At 49.0% G+C, this 14,349-nt stretch overlaps 2 protein-coding genes across 5 annotated transcripts in view; one reads left to right on the forward strand and one right to left on the reverse strand.

The window, feature by feature from the left end:
- The first annotated feature begins 237 nt into the window (after positions 1-237).
- Positions 238-8,274, forward strand: ADPGK (ADP dependent glucokinase). 2 transcript variants are annotated; one of them, XM_084213882.1, is made up of 7 exons: positions 238-486; positions 3,070-3,295; positions 4,553-4,615; positions 4,867-4,987; positions 5,318-5,514; positions 6,136-6,234; positions 6,679-8,274. In XM_084213882.1, exons 1-7 carry the CDS (start codon positions 272-274, stop codon positions 7,228-7,230), a joined length of 1,473 nt encoding a protein of 490 aa, XP_084070008.1. In that variant the 5' UTR covers positions 238-271; the 3' UTR covers positions 7,231-8,274. The 2 variants fall into 2 exon arrangements, with proteins under 2 accessions (XP_084070008.1, XP_084070009.1); XM_084213883.1 differs by having other exon boundaries at positions 6,682-8,274.
- Positions 8,275-12,192: 3,918 nt separating this feature from the next.
- The window catches only part of BBS4 (Bardet-Biedl syndrome 4), a gene marked incomplete at its 5' end in the record, with an annotated part of 35,179 nt that continues 33,022 nt past the window's right edge, over positions 12,193-14,349 (reverse strand). For 2 of the 3 annotated variants that reach the window (XM_084213877.1, XM_084213875.1), the window contains one exon: positions 12,193-13,849. In XM_084213877.1, the coding sequence (XP_084070003.1) occupies positions 13,692-13,849 (158 nt within the window). In that variant the 3' untranslated portion in view covers positions 12,193-13,691. The remainder of the gene's footprint in view (positions 13,850-14,349) is intronic. The other variant, XM_084213876.1, reaches the window with a different exon arrangement.

Raw genomic sequence — 14,349 nt, forward strand, 5'->3', positions numbered from 1 at the left:
ACGTAGAGGCATTGCTGGGCCGCACGCAAGTTTCGCAGAGGAAGAGCTATTCCCATACCGATTTACGCAGGTGGCGCAACCGCATGGCCGGACCGCACGCAGATTACGCAGGAGGAGCGGCGCGCCAGGATTCCCGAAGAGGTTTACGCCATCCGCCGGCCGGCGGGGGCGGGGCGCTACGGAGGCGGCGTAACGAGGCCCCCGCCGGCGGCGCCCCGCCTCAGCCGCGGCAGCGGGGGAGGAGGAGGAGCAGCGGAGCGCGCCCGGCGCGATGTGGCAGCGGTCGGTGTGCGTGGGCCTGCTGGCCCTGGCGCTGGGCTACCTGTGCGTGCTGGGCCCCGAGCTGCCCCCCGCGGCCCTGCGGCAGCTCTCGGCCTCGCTGCTGGGGACGCTGCGCCGCGCCCGCTCTCTGGAGGCGCGCACGGTGGCGGCCTGGCAGGCGGCCATTGTCCGCCCTGCGCGCGGCTGGGCGCGCGTCGCCGTCGGGTAGGTGCGGGAGCGCGCGGGGAGCGCGCCTGGGCCGGGATGCGCGTCCCGGTGTCCACGTGTGCGGGTAGGGAACGTGCGGGTAGGGATGTGCTGCCGCCCCGGCGTGCTTGGGGATGTATCCCGTACCTGGGATGTATCTGCACCGCCTAGGTGAGACCTCACCTGCAGAGCTGCTTCCAGCTCCGGAGTTCCCTACATCAGGACGTGGAGTTGCTGTAGCAAGTCCAGAGGAGGCCACGGAGATGCTCTGAGGGTGGAGCCCCTCTGCTCTGGAGCCAGGCTGGGAGAGCTGGGGCTGCTCACCTGGACAAGAGAAGGCTCCAGGGAATCCTCAGAGCCCCTGCCAGGGCCTGAAGGGGCTCCAAGAGAGCTGGAGAGGGACTGGGGACAAGGGGCAGTGGTTTCCCACTGCCAGAGGACAGGATTAGGTGAGATACTGGGAAGGAATTCTTCCTTCTGAGGGTGGTGAGATCCTGGCACAGGGTGCCCAGAGCAGCTGTGGCTGCCCCTGGATCCCTGGCAGCATCCGAGGTGAGGCTGGACAGGGCTCAGAGCACCCTGGGATAGTGGAAGGTGTCCCTGCCCGTGACAGGGGATGGAGCCACATGACTTGAAGGTACCTTCCAACCCAAACCATTTTATGATTCCATGAAAAATAACTGGATGTGAGTGCAGCACCTCCCACAGTGCTTCTCAGTCGGAGCTGGACGTTGGCTGAGGGGATCAGTGATCCACAACACCCCTGGGGTGGAGATTTAAACCAGGCTCTGGCCCTGTTGGAGCCCTTCTCCAGAGATATTCCTAGCTTAAATGTCTGTAAAACAACTTTGTGTACAGTCTGAGGGTTGGGGTTAGGGTCAGTTGGAGCTGCTGGTCCATCCAGCACAGGCTGGCAATAGAGAGAGACAAGTTATAAAGTGGAGAAAGGACTGAAGCCTTTCTTTGAGAAGAGGTAACTGAGTCCAGACACAGCTGGAGAGAGATAAGGAGGGAAGGGACAGGGAAGGCAATGGATGTTGAGCTCAGGGAAATTCAACACCCTTTCTCTTTTTAAACTGGGAAGAGAACAAGGGGAAAGTTCAGGAATGTCACATTGATCTTATATTTAGCACTTGACTTACTTTCTTTTAAATATATGGACATGGCAGGTAACTTGACTTTGACTGGAATATTCATCCTTTGGATGTTGGAAGGAGTTATCCACTTTCATGGCTGTGTAGCTCTGTGTTAGCAGAGGAATATGGCTTAGTTTTATCCCCTTGGATCTGTAATGATTCATTAAAACATAAATATGGGGCTAAAATGCTGCTGAATTTATGGTTCCTTTTCTCTGCAATGCTAGGGAATTTCTTTGTCCTTGGTGTAGCAGGTGATGCACATCCAGAGGATTTTTTGTCAGAAGTCTCTGACAAAAAATTGTGGAATAGGAAGCCTCAGGGTTTTTCATGTCCTTTATTTTGTGTGATGCAGCTTTTTTGTTGTTGTTGCAGCCAAATCTGACTCCTGAGAGGTCACTGCCAAGGGAATGCTGAGTGCTGAGCACTCCACACTGACAGGGAGCAGGAACTGGCCCTTGGACTGTTGTGGGGGGAGATGTGGAGAAAGTCAGGGATCCTGCACAACTTTGATAGATGGTTTGGATCCCTGTCAATGAAATGTGGGACAGAGGAACAGAAATACACTTGACAGCAGCTACAGAAGATGTTTAAATTTCGTCTCTGTGCAGTTGCTGGTGTTATCTCAGGAAGTATTTCCTATTTGTTGTTATCAGTCTGAAACCACAGAGTGAGACAAGAGCAAGTGTTTCTAAATTGTCTTCTGGGGTTCTGGTTCCAGCCAGAAAGTCTCCTGTCCTCTAGTCTGAATTAGACTATGATGAAATTAATGAGACATGAGGACTGGAAGTCAGACTTTCCAAAAAGCCTGGATCTGCTGGAATGGTTCTTATCCCTCCCTTACAATTGCAGGATTTTTCTCCTGTTTCCACTGCATGTTATTTCTGTAAGGTTGAGATGATTCTTTGGAAACTGCCGTTTTCAAATATTTCAACTGACAAATTGCTCTCTTGACTTTCTGTAAACAGAGCCAGCCTGTGTGGGGAGTTGTGTGTGGGTTGGGTATTATTAGGAATTGAAACTCCAGAGGCTGATCTAGCTGACTTAAACGCTTTCAGTTTTGTTTTGAATCACATGCACATTTTAAACCCAAAATACATGGGTATTAGAAGCTTTTAAAAGCTTCTAAGAATTTAAAATGCTACTGTTACTATTCCTGTTCTTTTTAAGCCAGCCCAAGGCAGGAAATGAAGTAGAACCTGTATTGTAACATACTCACCACCTTTGGACCACACAGCTTTCCTTGCTTTCATGCAGCAGAAAGTTAGAAATCTCTCCCTGGGCACAATAAAAGCCAGTCAAGCAGAGAAAGCTTTAGGAGAGAATTTCAGGAAATTCCTGTGTCTTTTTTCCCTTTGGCTGGTTGTTCTCCCCGTGCAGAGTCAGGGATGTGACCTCACTGCCCTCCCAGGTGCCCTGAGATCTGCCTGCTTTTCCCAAGACACCTTTTCTTTCTCTCTCCCAGCGTCAACGCCTGTGTGGACGTGGTTCTGTCTGGGGTGAAGCTGCTGGAAGCTCTGGGCCTGGAGCCCAGTGATGGGAAGAACCATGCAGTCCTGAACTCTGGGCAGGACCTGAAGGAGGCTTTTGCCCACTTCATGGAGAGAGGGGCGGCTGCCGAGCGCTTCTTCAGCGATGCCGAGGCCTTCCAGGACATTGCCCGCACGGCCTCGGAGCACCCTGCAGCACAGGTGGGTCTGCACCCAGGAGAGAGCCTCCTCTTTCTTACTTCCTCGTCACTGCTGACTTTCATTCTCCCTCTAGAGAACAAATCATTGAGGAAGAAGCTTGTGGTGTAGCTTGAGTTGTGTTAATTGTTTTCCCTGGGATTCTGCCCCCGCTGCAAATGAGGGGGGTTTAAATGGTGTCTCCCCTGCTGACATTCCCAAACTGAAATGTTAAAAATGTCTCTTGGGAGCCAGATGGGGCTGAGGATGTGAAAGAGGCTGGGAGTGAGGAGTTGCCTGATTTTTAGCTGTATGGCCTGTATTCTGTGAGAGAAGCCAGGAGTGGTGTGGGTTGGAAGGGACCTCAGAGCCCATCCAGTGCCAGCCCCTGCCATGGGCAGGGACACCTTCCACTAGCCCAGGGTGCTCCAAGCCCTGTCCAACCTCCCCTTGGGATCCAGGGGTGACCACAGCTGCTCTGGGCAACCTGTGCCAGGGCCTCACCACCTCAAAGGGACGAATTCCTTCCCAATACCCCATCCATCCCTGCCCTGTGGCAGTGGGAAGCCATTCCCTGTGTCCTGTCCCTCCATCCCTTGCCCCCAGTCCCTCTCCAGCTCTCCTGGAGCCCCTTTAGGCACTGGCAGGAGCTCTGAGGTCTCCTTGGAGCCTTCTCTTGTCCAGGTGAGCATCCCCAGCTCTCCCAGCCTGGCTCCAGGGCAGCCCTTGGATCTTCTCCATGGCCTCCTCTGAGCACCTGTGACCCTCAGGGCAGCCCATATTCACTGCTTTTCAAGCTCAAATCAGAGTTTGAACTGGAAAGTTTGACCTTCCACAGTTCCTTTCATTTCACATGGGCACAGGCAGCAGTTTTCACCTCAACCTCAGACTGGAGGAAGAATTGCTGCAGTTTTTAAATGATTCCTTGTCAGCCTTGCTAAAAACCCACAGGGCTTTAGCCACAGAGAGGTTGCCCAGGAGTAAGGGCTGTTTATGTTCTGAATGAGTTGGTTTTTACAGTGCTGTCAGTATTGGGAATTAATTGATTTTTACAGGGCTGTTACCTGAAGATGACTATTAAGATTATAAAAATAAAGAATGCTCAACTTGTTGAGAGAATTATAGGATCATTTTGCCTTCAGCCCCAATAAACTTTAGTAACTTAGGTACTGCTGAACCTTGTTCTAAAAAGCCAAAATTTCCAGCCTGTGCTGAGGACTAAATGTGTTTAAAGGTCCCAAAGCAAGGGGATGCCCACACCCAGCTCTGTTTGTTTTACAGCTTTACGTGGGAGGAAATGCTGCTCTCATCGGGCAGAAGCTTGCAACAAACCCAGACCTGAAGGTACACACATGTTGCAAACATCTCATGCCATTTGCTTGTGTTCTTTAATTTGCTTGTCTCATGTTACTTCTGTGTAGGTTTTGGGGATCTGGTAGTTATTTCTTAGGTTCTGCTGGTGGAACATATGGCTGGACTTCCAAGCTGATTTTTAAAAATTGAATTATTAAGTTTTTAAAATCAGTTGAGTAGGAAATGCTTAAATTTTGGCAAGAGCTATGGCAAGAGAAACTTTGTTTTTCCTTGTTTTCTAGATCCTCCTTTGTGGCCCAGTTGGTCCCAAACTCCATGAACTGCTTGATGACAATGTTGTTGTGCCGCCTGAATCCATGCAGGAAAGAGATGAATTCCATCTTATCTTGGAATATCAAGCAGGTACAACGGAGCAGGTGTTCAGTGGTACCCCTGAACATCACTAAGATCAGTGCACAGCTTGAAGGGTGTCATTCTGAACCTCCATAAACACTAAAATACTCCCTGAAAATAGAGATTTAACCACATTAAATCTGATGAAACTGGTAACCTTCAGTAATGAGCCACTGGTAACCACTGATGAAACTCAGGGTAACCTTCATGTAATGAAGGTTAAAACAGTTCTAAAAGCTAAAATGCCTTTTCTTGCTGCTGATGGAACCCGTTGAATTTGTGATCTTGCCCAGGAATAAAGCAGTTCACACACACTTGGTCCTGTTTGCTCCACCCCAGGTGAGCAGTGGGGCCGAGTGAGGGCACCCGCTGCCAACCGCTTCATCTTCTCCCACGACCTGTCCAACGGCGCCCTGAACATGCTGGAAGTGTTTGTGTCCAGCCTGGATGAGTTCCAGCCTGACCTGGTAGTGCTTTCAGGACTTCACATGATGGAAGGGCAGAGCAAGGAGATGCGACAGAGGCGACTCATGGAGGTGAGACACTGAATCCCTGGAGTTCCTTCAGTTCTCCTCCAGGTGTTTCATGGCAAGGCCTTGTTTTCCTAGGTCTGAAGGTGTAGGAAGGCTGTGCCTTCCTTTGGAGCTCCCACAGATCTCAGTACTGAATGCCAGAATGAGAGTGGGAGCTGCAGGAGTGGCTGAAGTCTAATCATGTAACACTGCAACTAAACCAGGCCTTTTCTATGCTGGACACTGAGATGATCCAGGTTATAACCAACATCTGCATTTTTGAAAGAGCATCTGTCTTGTGCCACCTGTTTTACAGCTGAGGGCTTGTCCTGATGCAAGGCATTGGCACGTGGATCAGCTTTTCTGCAGCTGATTTGTGAGGTTTTTGGAAGTAATCCATTAAGAAAGGTTCTGAGCTGGGAGCAGATTAAGGCTAGATAGTTTTCCTGCCCTGGGATTCTGCAAACTAGAAGATGTTTTATTTCCTCTCCTTAGCAGTACGTACACAGGTCAGACATCCCATTGAAATGTTTATATCCACACACAGGGAGATTAAAGGATGTGTATCTTGAGTCACAACACTTTTTCTTCTTCTGTTCCTTAATAAATATGTGTTCTCAGGTTGTTTTTTCCTTTTTCCTGTAGGCTGTGGCCTCCATCTCCGATATCCCAACTGACATTCCCATACACCTGGAGCTGGCCAGTATGACTGATCAGGATTTTATGAGCAACATTGTGCATCAGGTAAGGAAAATGAAAGGATGTGCTCTTTTGATCAGATTCAGTATCACACTGCACACACTAGTGCATGAATATAGAAATCAAAACTATACATTGGAAGATGAATTGAGGAATGAATTTGAGCTGAGTTTATAATTTTAAAATATCTCTCAATTTCTTTGCAGAATTTCTTTCCTGGTGGTCTCTTGTTTAGCTTGACACAGCTCTGATCTCAGTGTTATGTTTTATGTGGAGCTTATGTGTTGTTGTTCTTTCCTGTCAAAGTGTGTGTCTGGAAAATTAATTGCACCAAATGGAATATTTTCTTGGCTAAGTAATTCTTGCCAGCTTGTGGAAGAGCAGTGACTGGGTGCTGCTTCTGCTGAGCCAGCAGCAGGGTAGTGCAAAAGGAGTCCCAGGTGTGACTCAGCTCCTGAAGGCAAACCCGCCGTTCCCTGTTTCTGTTAGCAGGTCTTTCCCCTGGTGAACTCCATCGGGCTGAACGAGCAGGAGCTGCTGTTCCTCACCCAGTCTGCCTCTGGTCCCCACGCCTCCCTGGCCTCCTGGAGCGGCGTTCCCGACGTGGGGGTGGTCAGCGACATCCTCTTCTGGATCCTGAAGGAGCACGGCAGGACTGCGGAGCGGGCCTCGGACCTCACCCGGATCCACTTCCACACGCTGGCCTACCACATCCTGGTCACCGTGGACGGCCACTGGGGCAACCAGGCGGCGGCGGTGGCGGCCGGGGCCAGGGCTGCCGGCACCCAGGCCTGTGCCACCGACACCATCGACACCAGCAAGGTCTTCCTCAAAGCTCCCCTGGAGTTTGTCACCTCCCACACGGAGACACCGTCCAAAATCTCCCTCAATCCAGACGAGCCCGTGGTGCAGTGGCACAGGGAAGGCATCTCCTTCCACTTCACCCCCGTGCTGGTGTGCAAGGATCCCGTGCGGACCGTGGGGCTCGGGGATGCCATTTCAGCCGAGGGACTGCTCTACTCTGAAGTGTATCCTCAGTAGCAAACCGGGACCCTCCTTCTTCTCCAGCACTGCACGGTGTCTGAGACCCGTGGATTGGGATTTGAGGCAGTGGTGGTATAGGAACAGAACCAGGGTGTGGTGTGTTTTCTGGGTATAACTGTAAAAGAGCCAAAGAATAATTCCAGGTATAAACTGTCAGCTACATTCCAGTCACTCAGCAGTGACTCGAGCGCTTCACGTGCAGGTCAGGTGCAAATGTTTTAATATTTAATGTGAAAACTGGCTTTGTCTTAAGGGGGAGGGACACAAAGACCAAAATCCCTGGCTGGCAAAGTTTGCTGTTCGTAGCTCAGAATGGATCTTTTCTGGTAGTGCTGCAAAGTGCAGCAGCAGGAGAATTTCCTGCCCCTGGATCCCAGGGAGAGCACAGCAGTGCCCAGCCCTGCCTTGCCTCTGGTAAATTCAAAATAAAAGGCTTGTGGGTTATCTCCTCCCAGCACTTTGCAAACCTTCCATGGGGTGAGGATGCAATTATTGCCTGGTGCAATCATCTCTCCGTGTGCCCAGCCCTGGAGGAAGTCCCAAAATGTGACACAGACTGAACCTACTCTAGGCTGCCCAGGTGATATTCTGGATTCTGGATATCTGTGACTAAGGGTGTTCAACTGAGCCCCAGCAGCCTGTGCTTAGTTTTTAGGAAAAAAGGAGTGAAGATAATCAGGTTTTCTCTTTGGGGGACAGCTCTGTTTCCCTGCCAGGGAACCTCCAAACCATTCCCTGTGTTTGCTGTACACTAAATACTTGCTAATGGTGTGTTACAGAAAAGCTCTTGAGTGCTGGAGACTAATTTTTGGTTGTTTGAGAATGGTTGTGCCAAATTCTTCAGTCTCCCTGCCCTCTATTAGGAAAGGTTAATATATCAGGGAGGGTCCCTCTGGAAGCTCAAAAGCTGCAACAGTGTTTTCCACGTAAGGCTGAAGTGAGGTGGCCTTTTTAGGGTTTGATGTTGGTTTTTTTTTTGACTAGGTCACTGATAGTTTCTTTGCTCTGACCTCTGAAATTAAAAAAGCAGAATCATGTCTCCTTGTTAAATACTTTGCTTCTATTTTTTTACCTTTTCACAGTCACACACTAAGAATTGTAGAGCACCAGCATGGTTTTCCTCTCTTCCCAGCATGGTTTTGTCTCTGGCCACTTCAGGAACCTGGAGTGTATTTGCACAGCTCTCAAGCCAGTTTTCAGTAGAACTGGGTTAAGTGCAATCAGCATGTCTGGGCAAGGCTGTGCCTTACCAGAGCTTGGCAGAGGTTGTTCCAGGTCAGTCTGTGCACCTGAATGGAGGGAGGAGAGTCTGTGTCACTCAGGGTGGAGTGATCTGTTGCAATAACACTGTCAGGCTGCTGTCAGTGGTGTTCTCTGTTGGGAAGAGCCATCCTGGCTGCTCTGCAAGGATGCAAATTGGCAGCTGTTGTACTTGCACTGACTCAGCACACAATGCTGTCTGTCATGTGTATTCAGCTTTCCCCCTGAGCAGTGTTCTGTGTTGTACAGAGCAGAAGTACAGTCACTGCTGTGTTTTCCTGCAGCTCAGCCCACCTTGAGCTTCCCTTGAGTGTCAGCATTTTATCCAGGTGCAGGATCTTCTTAAGACTGGAGGCATTTCTGCCCAGATTATTTTTTTATGATGATGATTATTACTACTATTATTATTATAATTGATAAACTATAGCACAGGAGTTGGAGTTCTGGTTTAGTCTTCCTAAACTGAAAATAAATGAAAAGAACCTCTCTTTCTGGCTCACTTAGAGGTCCAAGGCCATTAACAAGGCTGTTTTGCAGCCTGGGATGGTGGGCTTTTGGCAGTCCACTCCTAGGGCCACCAAAGGCCATGGATCTGCCAGCTGGAAACTGATCCTTGGCTTATACTGGATTCTGGACCTGGAAACAAAACAAAACTAAATCCACACAAGCTGTCACCAGCAATGGCCCTGCTGCTGTATTTCACTTCTCTCTTGCTAAAACACTTCCAGGCATGTGAGGCTGATGGGACTGACATTCCTTAGGGCCACATAAAAACACGTGACTGCACCTACAGACCTTGTCCCAGGATCAGCTGTGCTTGCACTGAACAAACTAAAATTTGCTTTTTTAATCAGAGTCAGTAACTGCTGTAAAGAATCATTAAAAAGGAACTTACTCCTTAGGAATCATCTGGGCCAAAAAGCTAAACTGATAAAATTATTGTTAGCTCCTTCTTCCTGCTGCTCCTCACAGGTAAACACTTCTGCTGCAGCCCATTCTGGGTGTGCTGGGAACACCTGGCATGGAGTCCCTGCTCTAATCCCAGCAGCTGGGGATGGCCAGGCTGCTGCTCTACCCAAATCTGTTTTATCAGGCACATAGAGCTCATCTGCTCCCAAAGTCACTTCCCAAGGAGAGTCCTTAACCACCATGACCTGTTCATCAGCTGTGCCAGTGGGATCCCTGATTAAGTTGTGGAACAATCTATATGGTAATAAATCTGAATTGAATGGAGGGGCCCAGCAGCCTTTGCTTTGTTTCACATGCTGTGAACATGATGTGCTTAACTTCCTCCTGCCTTCCCAAATTAATGACAGGGAGATAGAGCTGCTGAAATGCTTCCCTTGTAGTCCCACACCTCTGCACAGCTACAGTAGTGACAACAAAGAAAAGCTGCTTCAACAGCTGCAGAAATACCAAAGCTTCAAAACCAGGCTTGAGCTGACCCTGTTCCCCCTCATCCTCTGTCTCTACAAATTCTATTTGTTCTCCTGTGTTACTTGTACCTTGAAATCCACAGTGATGGATGACTCAGACCTCAGCCAGCCTCACTCCTGGAGCAGGGTTTGCAATGGAAATGTTTATTCACACATTCTGCTGGAGATGCAGCAGCAGAGCTCAGCACTGTGACAGCTCTCCATGGTAAAACCTGTGCACTTTGGTATTTTCACTTGTGTGTTCCTGCAGCCACCTTGGCTTGGGTTTATTTTGCCTTATCCATGATCCAAAATTAGCATTCTTCCCATGTTTTCTGTGTATGGCACTTACTGAGGGTCAAGTGCTGGATTATTTGGGAGGTGTGAATCACAGGGGCCTGGCACAGTCTCAGAGGACACATTCCTTCTCCACTGTGCCCTTGGTGCTGTGCCATGGAAGAGCCAATCCCCAATCCAATTCTTGCCAGTTTAAAGGCTCTTTACCTCTGTTCTTCTCCAGGAGAGTTTCTCAGCATTACTAAGAATTACTTGATTTTCTTTTGTTTCCTGGTTGTCTCCTGTTGGGATGTGTGAGATCCACTCAAGTCTGACCTCCTTTCCCAAGTTCATTTACAGAACTGGTGCTGAAATGTTCTTCCTCAGCCTTTAGCAAAGACCCCATTAACTGCTTTGTGCTGGATGTTTTAGAGCTCAGCTCAACTCATTAGTCATTGAAATCCAAAGCCTGGAGAGCAGCAGAGCACTAAATCCATTCCAAAACCCAATGGAAACCATCAGCAGTTGTGCTTGGGTTCTTTTTTCACTATTTATTCTGTAATGATACACTGAATTATCAGGGTTTGTGTGCCACAGGGTGACTCTTCCAGCCATGTCCTGAGCAAAGAGTTACATAATGGGACAGTTCTGTGAAATGGTGCAACAGAACTCAATTTCCAGTTATCCTGAAATGTTGGTTGGGGGTTCTTTTGGAGCTTGCAGCTTAGGTGAAAGCTGAGGGTTGTGAGTGAGTGAACAGCTGAAGTGTCTCTGTGCCAGTATTGTCTCTGTGCAATCTGTTCCAGAGAGACTTGTGTCACACAATTGCTGCCTTGCTATTCCTGGGCTAAGGAACCTCAGAGTGTTGGGGAGAACAGGAGAAAAGCAGAGGAAAATACTGGGTCTGTGTAACCTTGGCAGTAAACTTGGATTTCAGAGCCAGGAATGTTGGTTCTACCTCCTGGAGATGTGGGATGAAGTTCTCCTCTTTCACTTTGGAGCAGTTCCTTGTGTGGTATCTCAGCTGGATCCAGGCAGAATTCTCAGGGAGTCACTGATCCAGACTCTGGTGGAAGGATGTTCCCTCAGGAAAGGAAAGGTGCAGGTTGCAAAGAGCACATGGCCATTGCCTCCTGTGCCAGGAGCTGTGTTCCCAACAGCCTGGGATCAGCCTGTGCTCAGCAGATCTTACAGCAGCTGATGAACACAAATGATGGCAGAAATTATCCCATTAAAATGCAAGGGGAGGCAATGGAAAAAAAAAACCTCCCCCATGAATTTCTCAGGAAAGCTGCCCCTCGGTGCAGGCTGGGTAAAACTGGGTTCAAATCTCACCTGTGTCTTCCATTAAAAACATATATTTTTTGGAGCAGTGCAGTTTGAGGGAGTGGTAAAGCTTTCCTTGTAGCAGAACTGGGTTTTCTCTTCTAGAAAAGTCTTGGCAGATGGAGTACTTGTTATAACATGGGCTCTTTTTGAATGCATTTATGTGTGGAGCTTATTATTTTAGTACAGCTTTCCCCCATTCAGCACTGAGGCTTGTCTGTCTCTGCAGAAGAGGCTCTGCCAAGTGAAACCCACTCCCCAACTGGGCAATCTAAATTCTGAACAGCTTTAAGGCCCCCACATCCACCTTGCTCAGTCATAAGCAAACAAGTACAGGAGCACAGCATGTAGCCACTAATACTGCCTGTACCATAAATCAGCATCCAGTTGTCTCAGGGACCTCAACACCACATTTTTTGGGTTGAACACATGTTGCTGGATAGACAGATCATTACTCTTGGCTGGAAAAATGTCTTGCCACCCAGGCATTGATGTCTGAATGACTTTTGTTTTGTTTCCTGTGCAGAAGCCAAGATGCAAAGTACCTTGTGAGCTCTGTTTTACCCTGTTCATCACAGACCTTTCCCTAAAAAGGGGAAGAAAAGTCCTAAAGCAGATGGTTTCTGCTTCCCTCGAAATTAAGCTCATGATTCTTTTCAGTTAAGGGGGGGAAAAGAGGGGATTAGAATTATGCCTGATGCCAGAAACAGGTTTTGGAACATAAGGTGTGATTTCCAAAATCCCTAAATGCCTCAGTGCAGTCCTGCTGAAGAGTCCCTTGCTTAATTTCAGCTGAAAGGGCAGTCCAGCCTCATTACCATTAGCACAAAAATGCTCTCCAGAATGATCCCAGGAATTCACTGCATGCAAATGCCACCATCACCATGCCCAGGGGAGGAAAGGGGACAGGACAGGAATTGCAGCTCTATTTATTATCCAACTGGAATTACATATTTAAAAATGCTCCCTTTACATGAAGCTCCCAGGAAGAAAGAAGGTGTTACTGCTTCATTTCATAGAAGAATTGGTTCACTGTTGCATAAGCTTTTCACAAAATATGTATTTAAAATAAATCCCTCCACAATACCTCCAAGTGCAGTATGTGCTCCCTGTGTGACACTTATCCCATTAAAGCATCATAGGACAAAAATCTGCCTTGAATTCAAGTTTTGGGGCTGAAGTGAAGAATTCACAGCCCCTGCCCACCCCTGCTGTTCAATCCTCACCTCTTCTTTCCAGGCACTCTGTTAGGCTGCAGGGACTTTCAGTGTAAGAAGTTAAATGTGAATAAAAATCTCTGCACTGTACCTGACTGACCCTGTTCCTTGTCTGGTTTGTTTCAAATTGCCAGTGCTCTGCAAAAAAATTCTGTTTAACTCCTGGCAGGAGGGAATCCTTCCCTGGGGCTGAACTGACACAAAACCCAGCAGAAAAGACACCTGAGAGGAAAAAAAAAAAGCCACATTTAAGATAAGCAGTCAGTTTGGGCTACCAAAACCCAGGGGAAAGTGAGGGGTCCTACTCTGAATTTCAGTGTTCCCCAGGGAGCAGGAGAGCACTGCAGCTCCTGGCTGGGCTCTGAAGATGCATTAATGCCTTTTGGATAAGAGCAACAAACCACAAAGCACAGCTGAAGGCTGGGATGTACCCAGAGCCCTGCTCATGCTGCCTGTACACTGCTGCCTCCAAGATGTTTCCATGACTAACCTTCCTCTCCTGGGCTGGTAATTATGGAGGGATAGAGTCCAACAGTGCAGAACTAAAAGCAGGAAATAAATTGTCAAACAGCTGGGGAGCTTCACCAGCAAACACAGAGCCCTGAAGCTTCAGTTTACTGGTTCTTTATGCAAACTCAGCTGCTCCCCAGTTCAGCCACTGGAAGGGTTTGATTCTCCTCACCATCCAGGATCCTAAATCACTACTGCTGGCTTTGCTAAAGGTCCTTCTGGACCCTCCAGCTGTGTAGTGAGTTGTGACTGCACTAAGAATAACTACACAGAAACCTCTGGTCACTGCAGTGACTCCTTGGAACAAGATAAATTCACTGATAGAAAACAGCTCCATCCAGACTGACTGACACTGGGGAGAAGCTACCATGGGGCAGGGTGGGGCAGATCCCTTTCCCCAGTCCCAGGCAGCCCTGGAGAGGCTCCTGCACTACCTGTGCTGCCCAGAGCTGCCCTACTCTGCTGCCTCCTGGCTCTGGGGCTTCTCCTTCCCCTGCTCCTCGTCCCCTGTGGGAGCTGAGTTCTCCTCAGGGCTCGTTTCTGAGTCCTGCTCCTGTTCTGGTTCCAGAGGCAGGGAGGGAGGCTTTTTTGGCAGAGCTGGTGTTGCAGCACCTGGGGAGAGAACACAGTTAAAGTTACTCTGTGCCTGTGTGTGTGTTGTCTGCTCTTTATGTCCTTCCCAGCAGCAGAGGTGCAAAACAATCACAGCTTTTAATTCAGATTCCTTCTGCCTAACATTGGTTTATTGTCACTGAGTTATCCAGGCCTTACAGTGCCTGAAGTCCTGCTGAAAGGAAGCTCAGGTAGAGTCTCTCAGCTGTCAGAATTCAGTACAAATGTAGGAATTAACTCATGCTCTGGAAGGGAAAACATCTAGAATCACGAATCTCAGAATGGTTTGGGTTGAACAGGACCTTAGAGCTCATCCCATTCCACCCCCTGCCATGGGCAAGGACACCTTCCACTGTCCCAGGCTGCTTCAAGCTCTGTCCAGCCTGGCCTTGGACACTGCCAGGGATGCAGGGGCAGCCACAGCTGCTCTGGGCACCCTGTGCCAGGGCCTGCCCACCCTCAGAGGGAAATGCCATTTCCAGTTCCACTGGGGCTGGTTT

The sequence above is a fragment of the Fringilla coelebs genome, assembly GCF_963513975.1.
Source record: "Fringilla coelebs genome assembly, chromosome: 12".
In the NCBI taxonomy this organism is placed as follows: domain Eukaryota; kingdom Metazoa; phylum Chordata; class Aves; order Passeriformes; family Fringillidae; genus Fringilla; species Fringilla coelebs.

Bases quoted from the DNA above. Each gene is read 5' to 3' on its own strand.
- ADPGK (XM_084213882.1), top strand. From the start codon at position 272: ATGTGGCAGCGGTCGGTGTGCGTGGGCCTGCTGGCCCTGGCGCTGGGC. The intron at 487-3,069 runs GTAGGTGCGGGA...TCTCTCTCCCAG, and splicing joins TGGGCGCGCGTCGCCGTCGG to CGTCAACGCCTGTGTGGACG. The intron at 4,616-4,866 runs GTACACACATGT...CTTGTTTTCTAG, and splicing joins CAACAAACCCAGACCTGAAG to ATCCTCCTTTGTGGCCCAGT.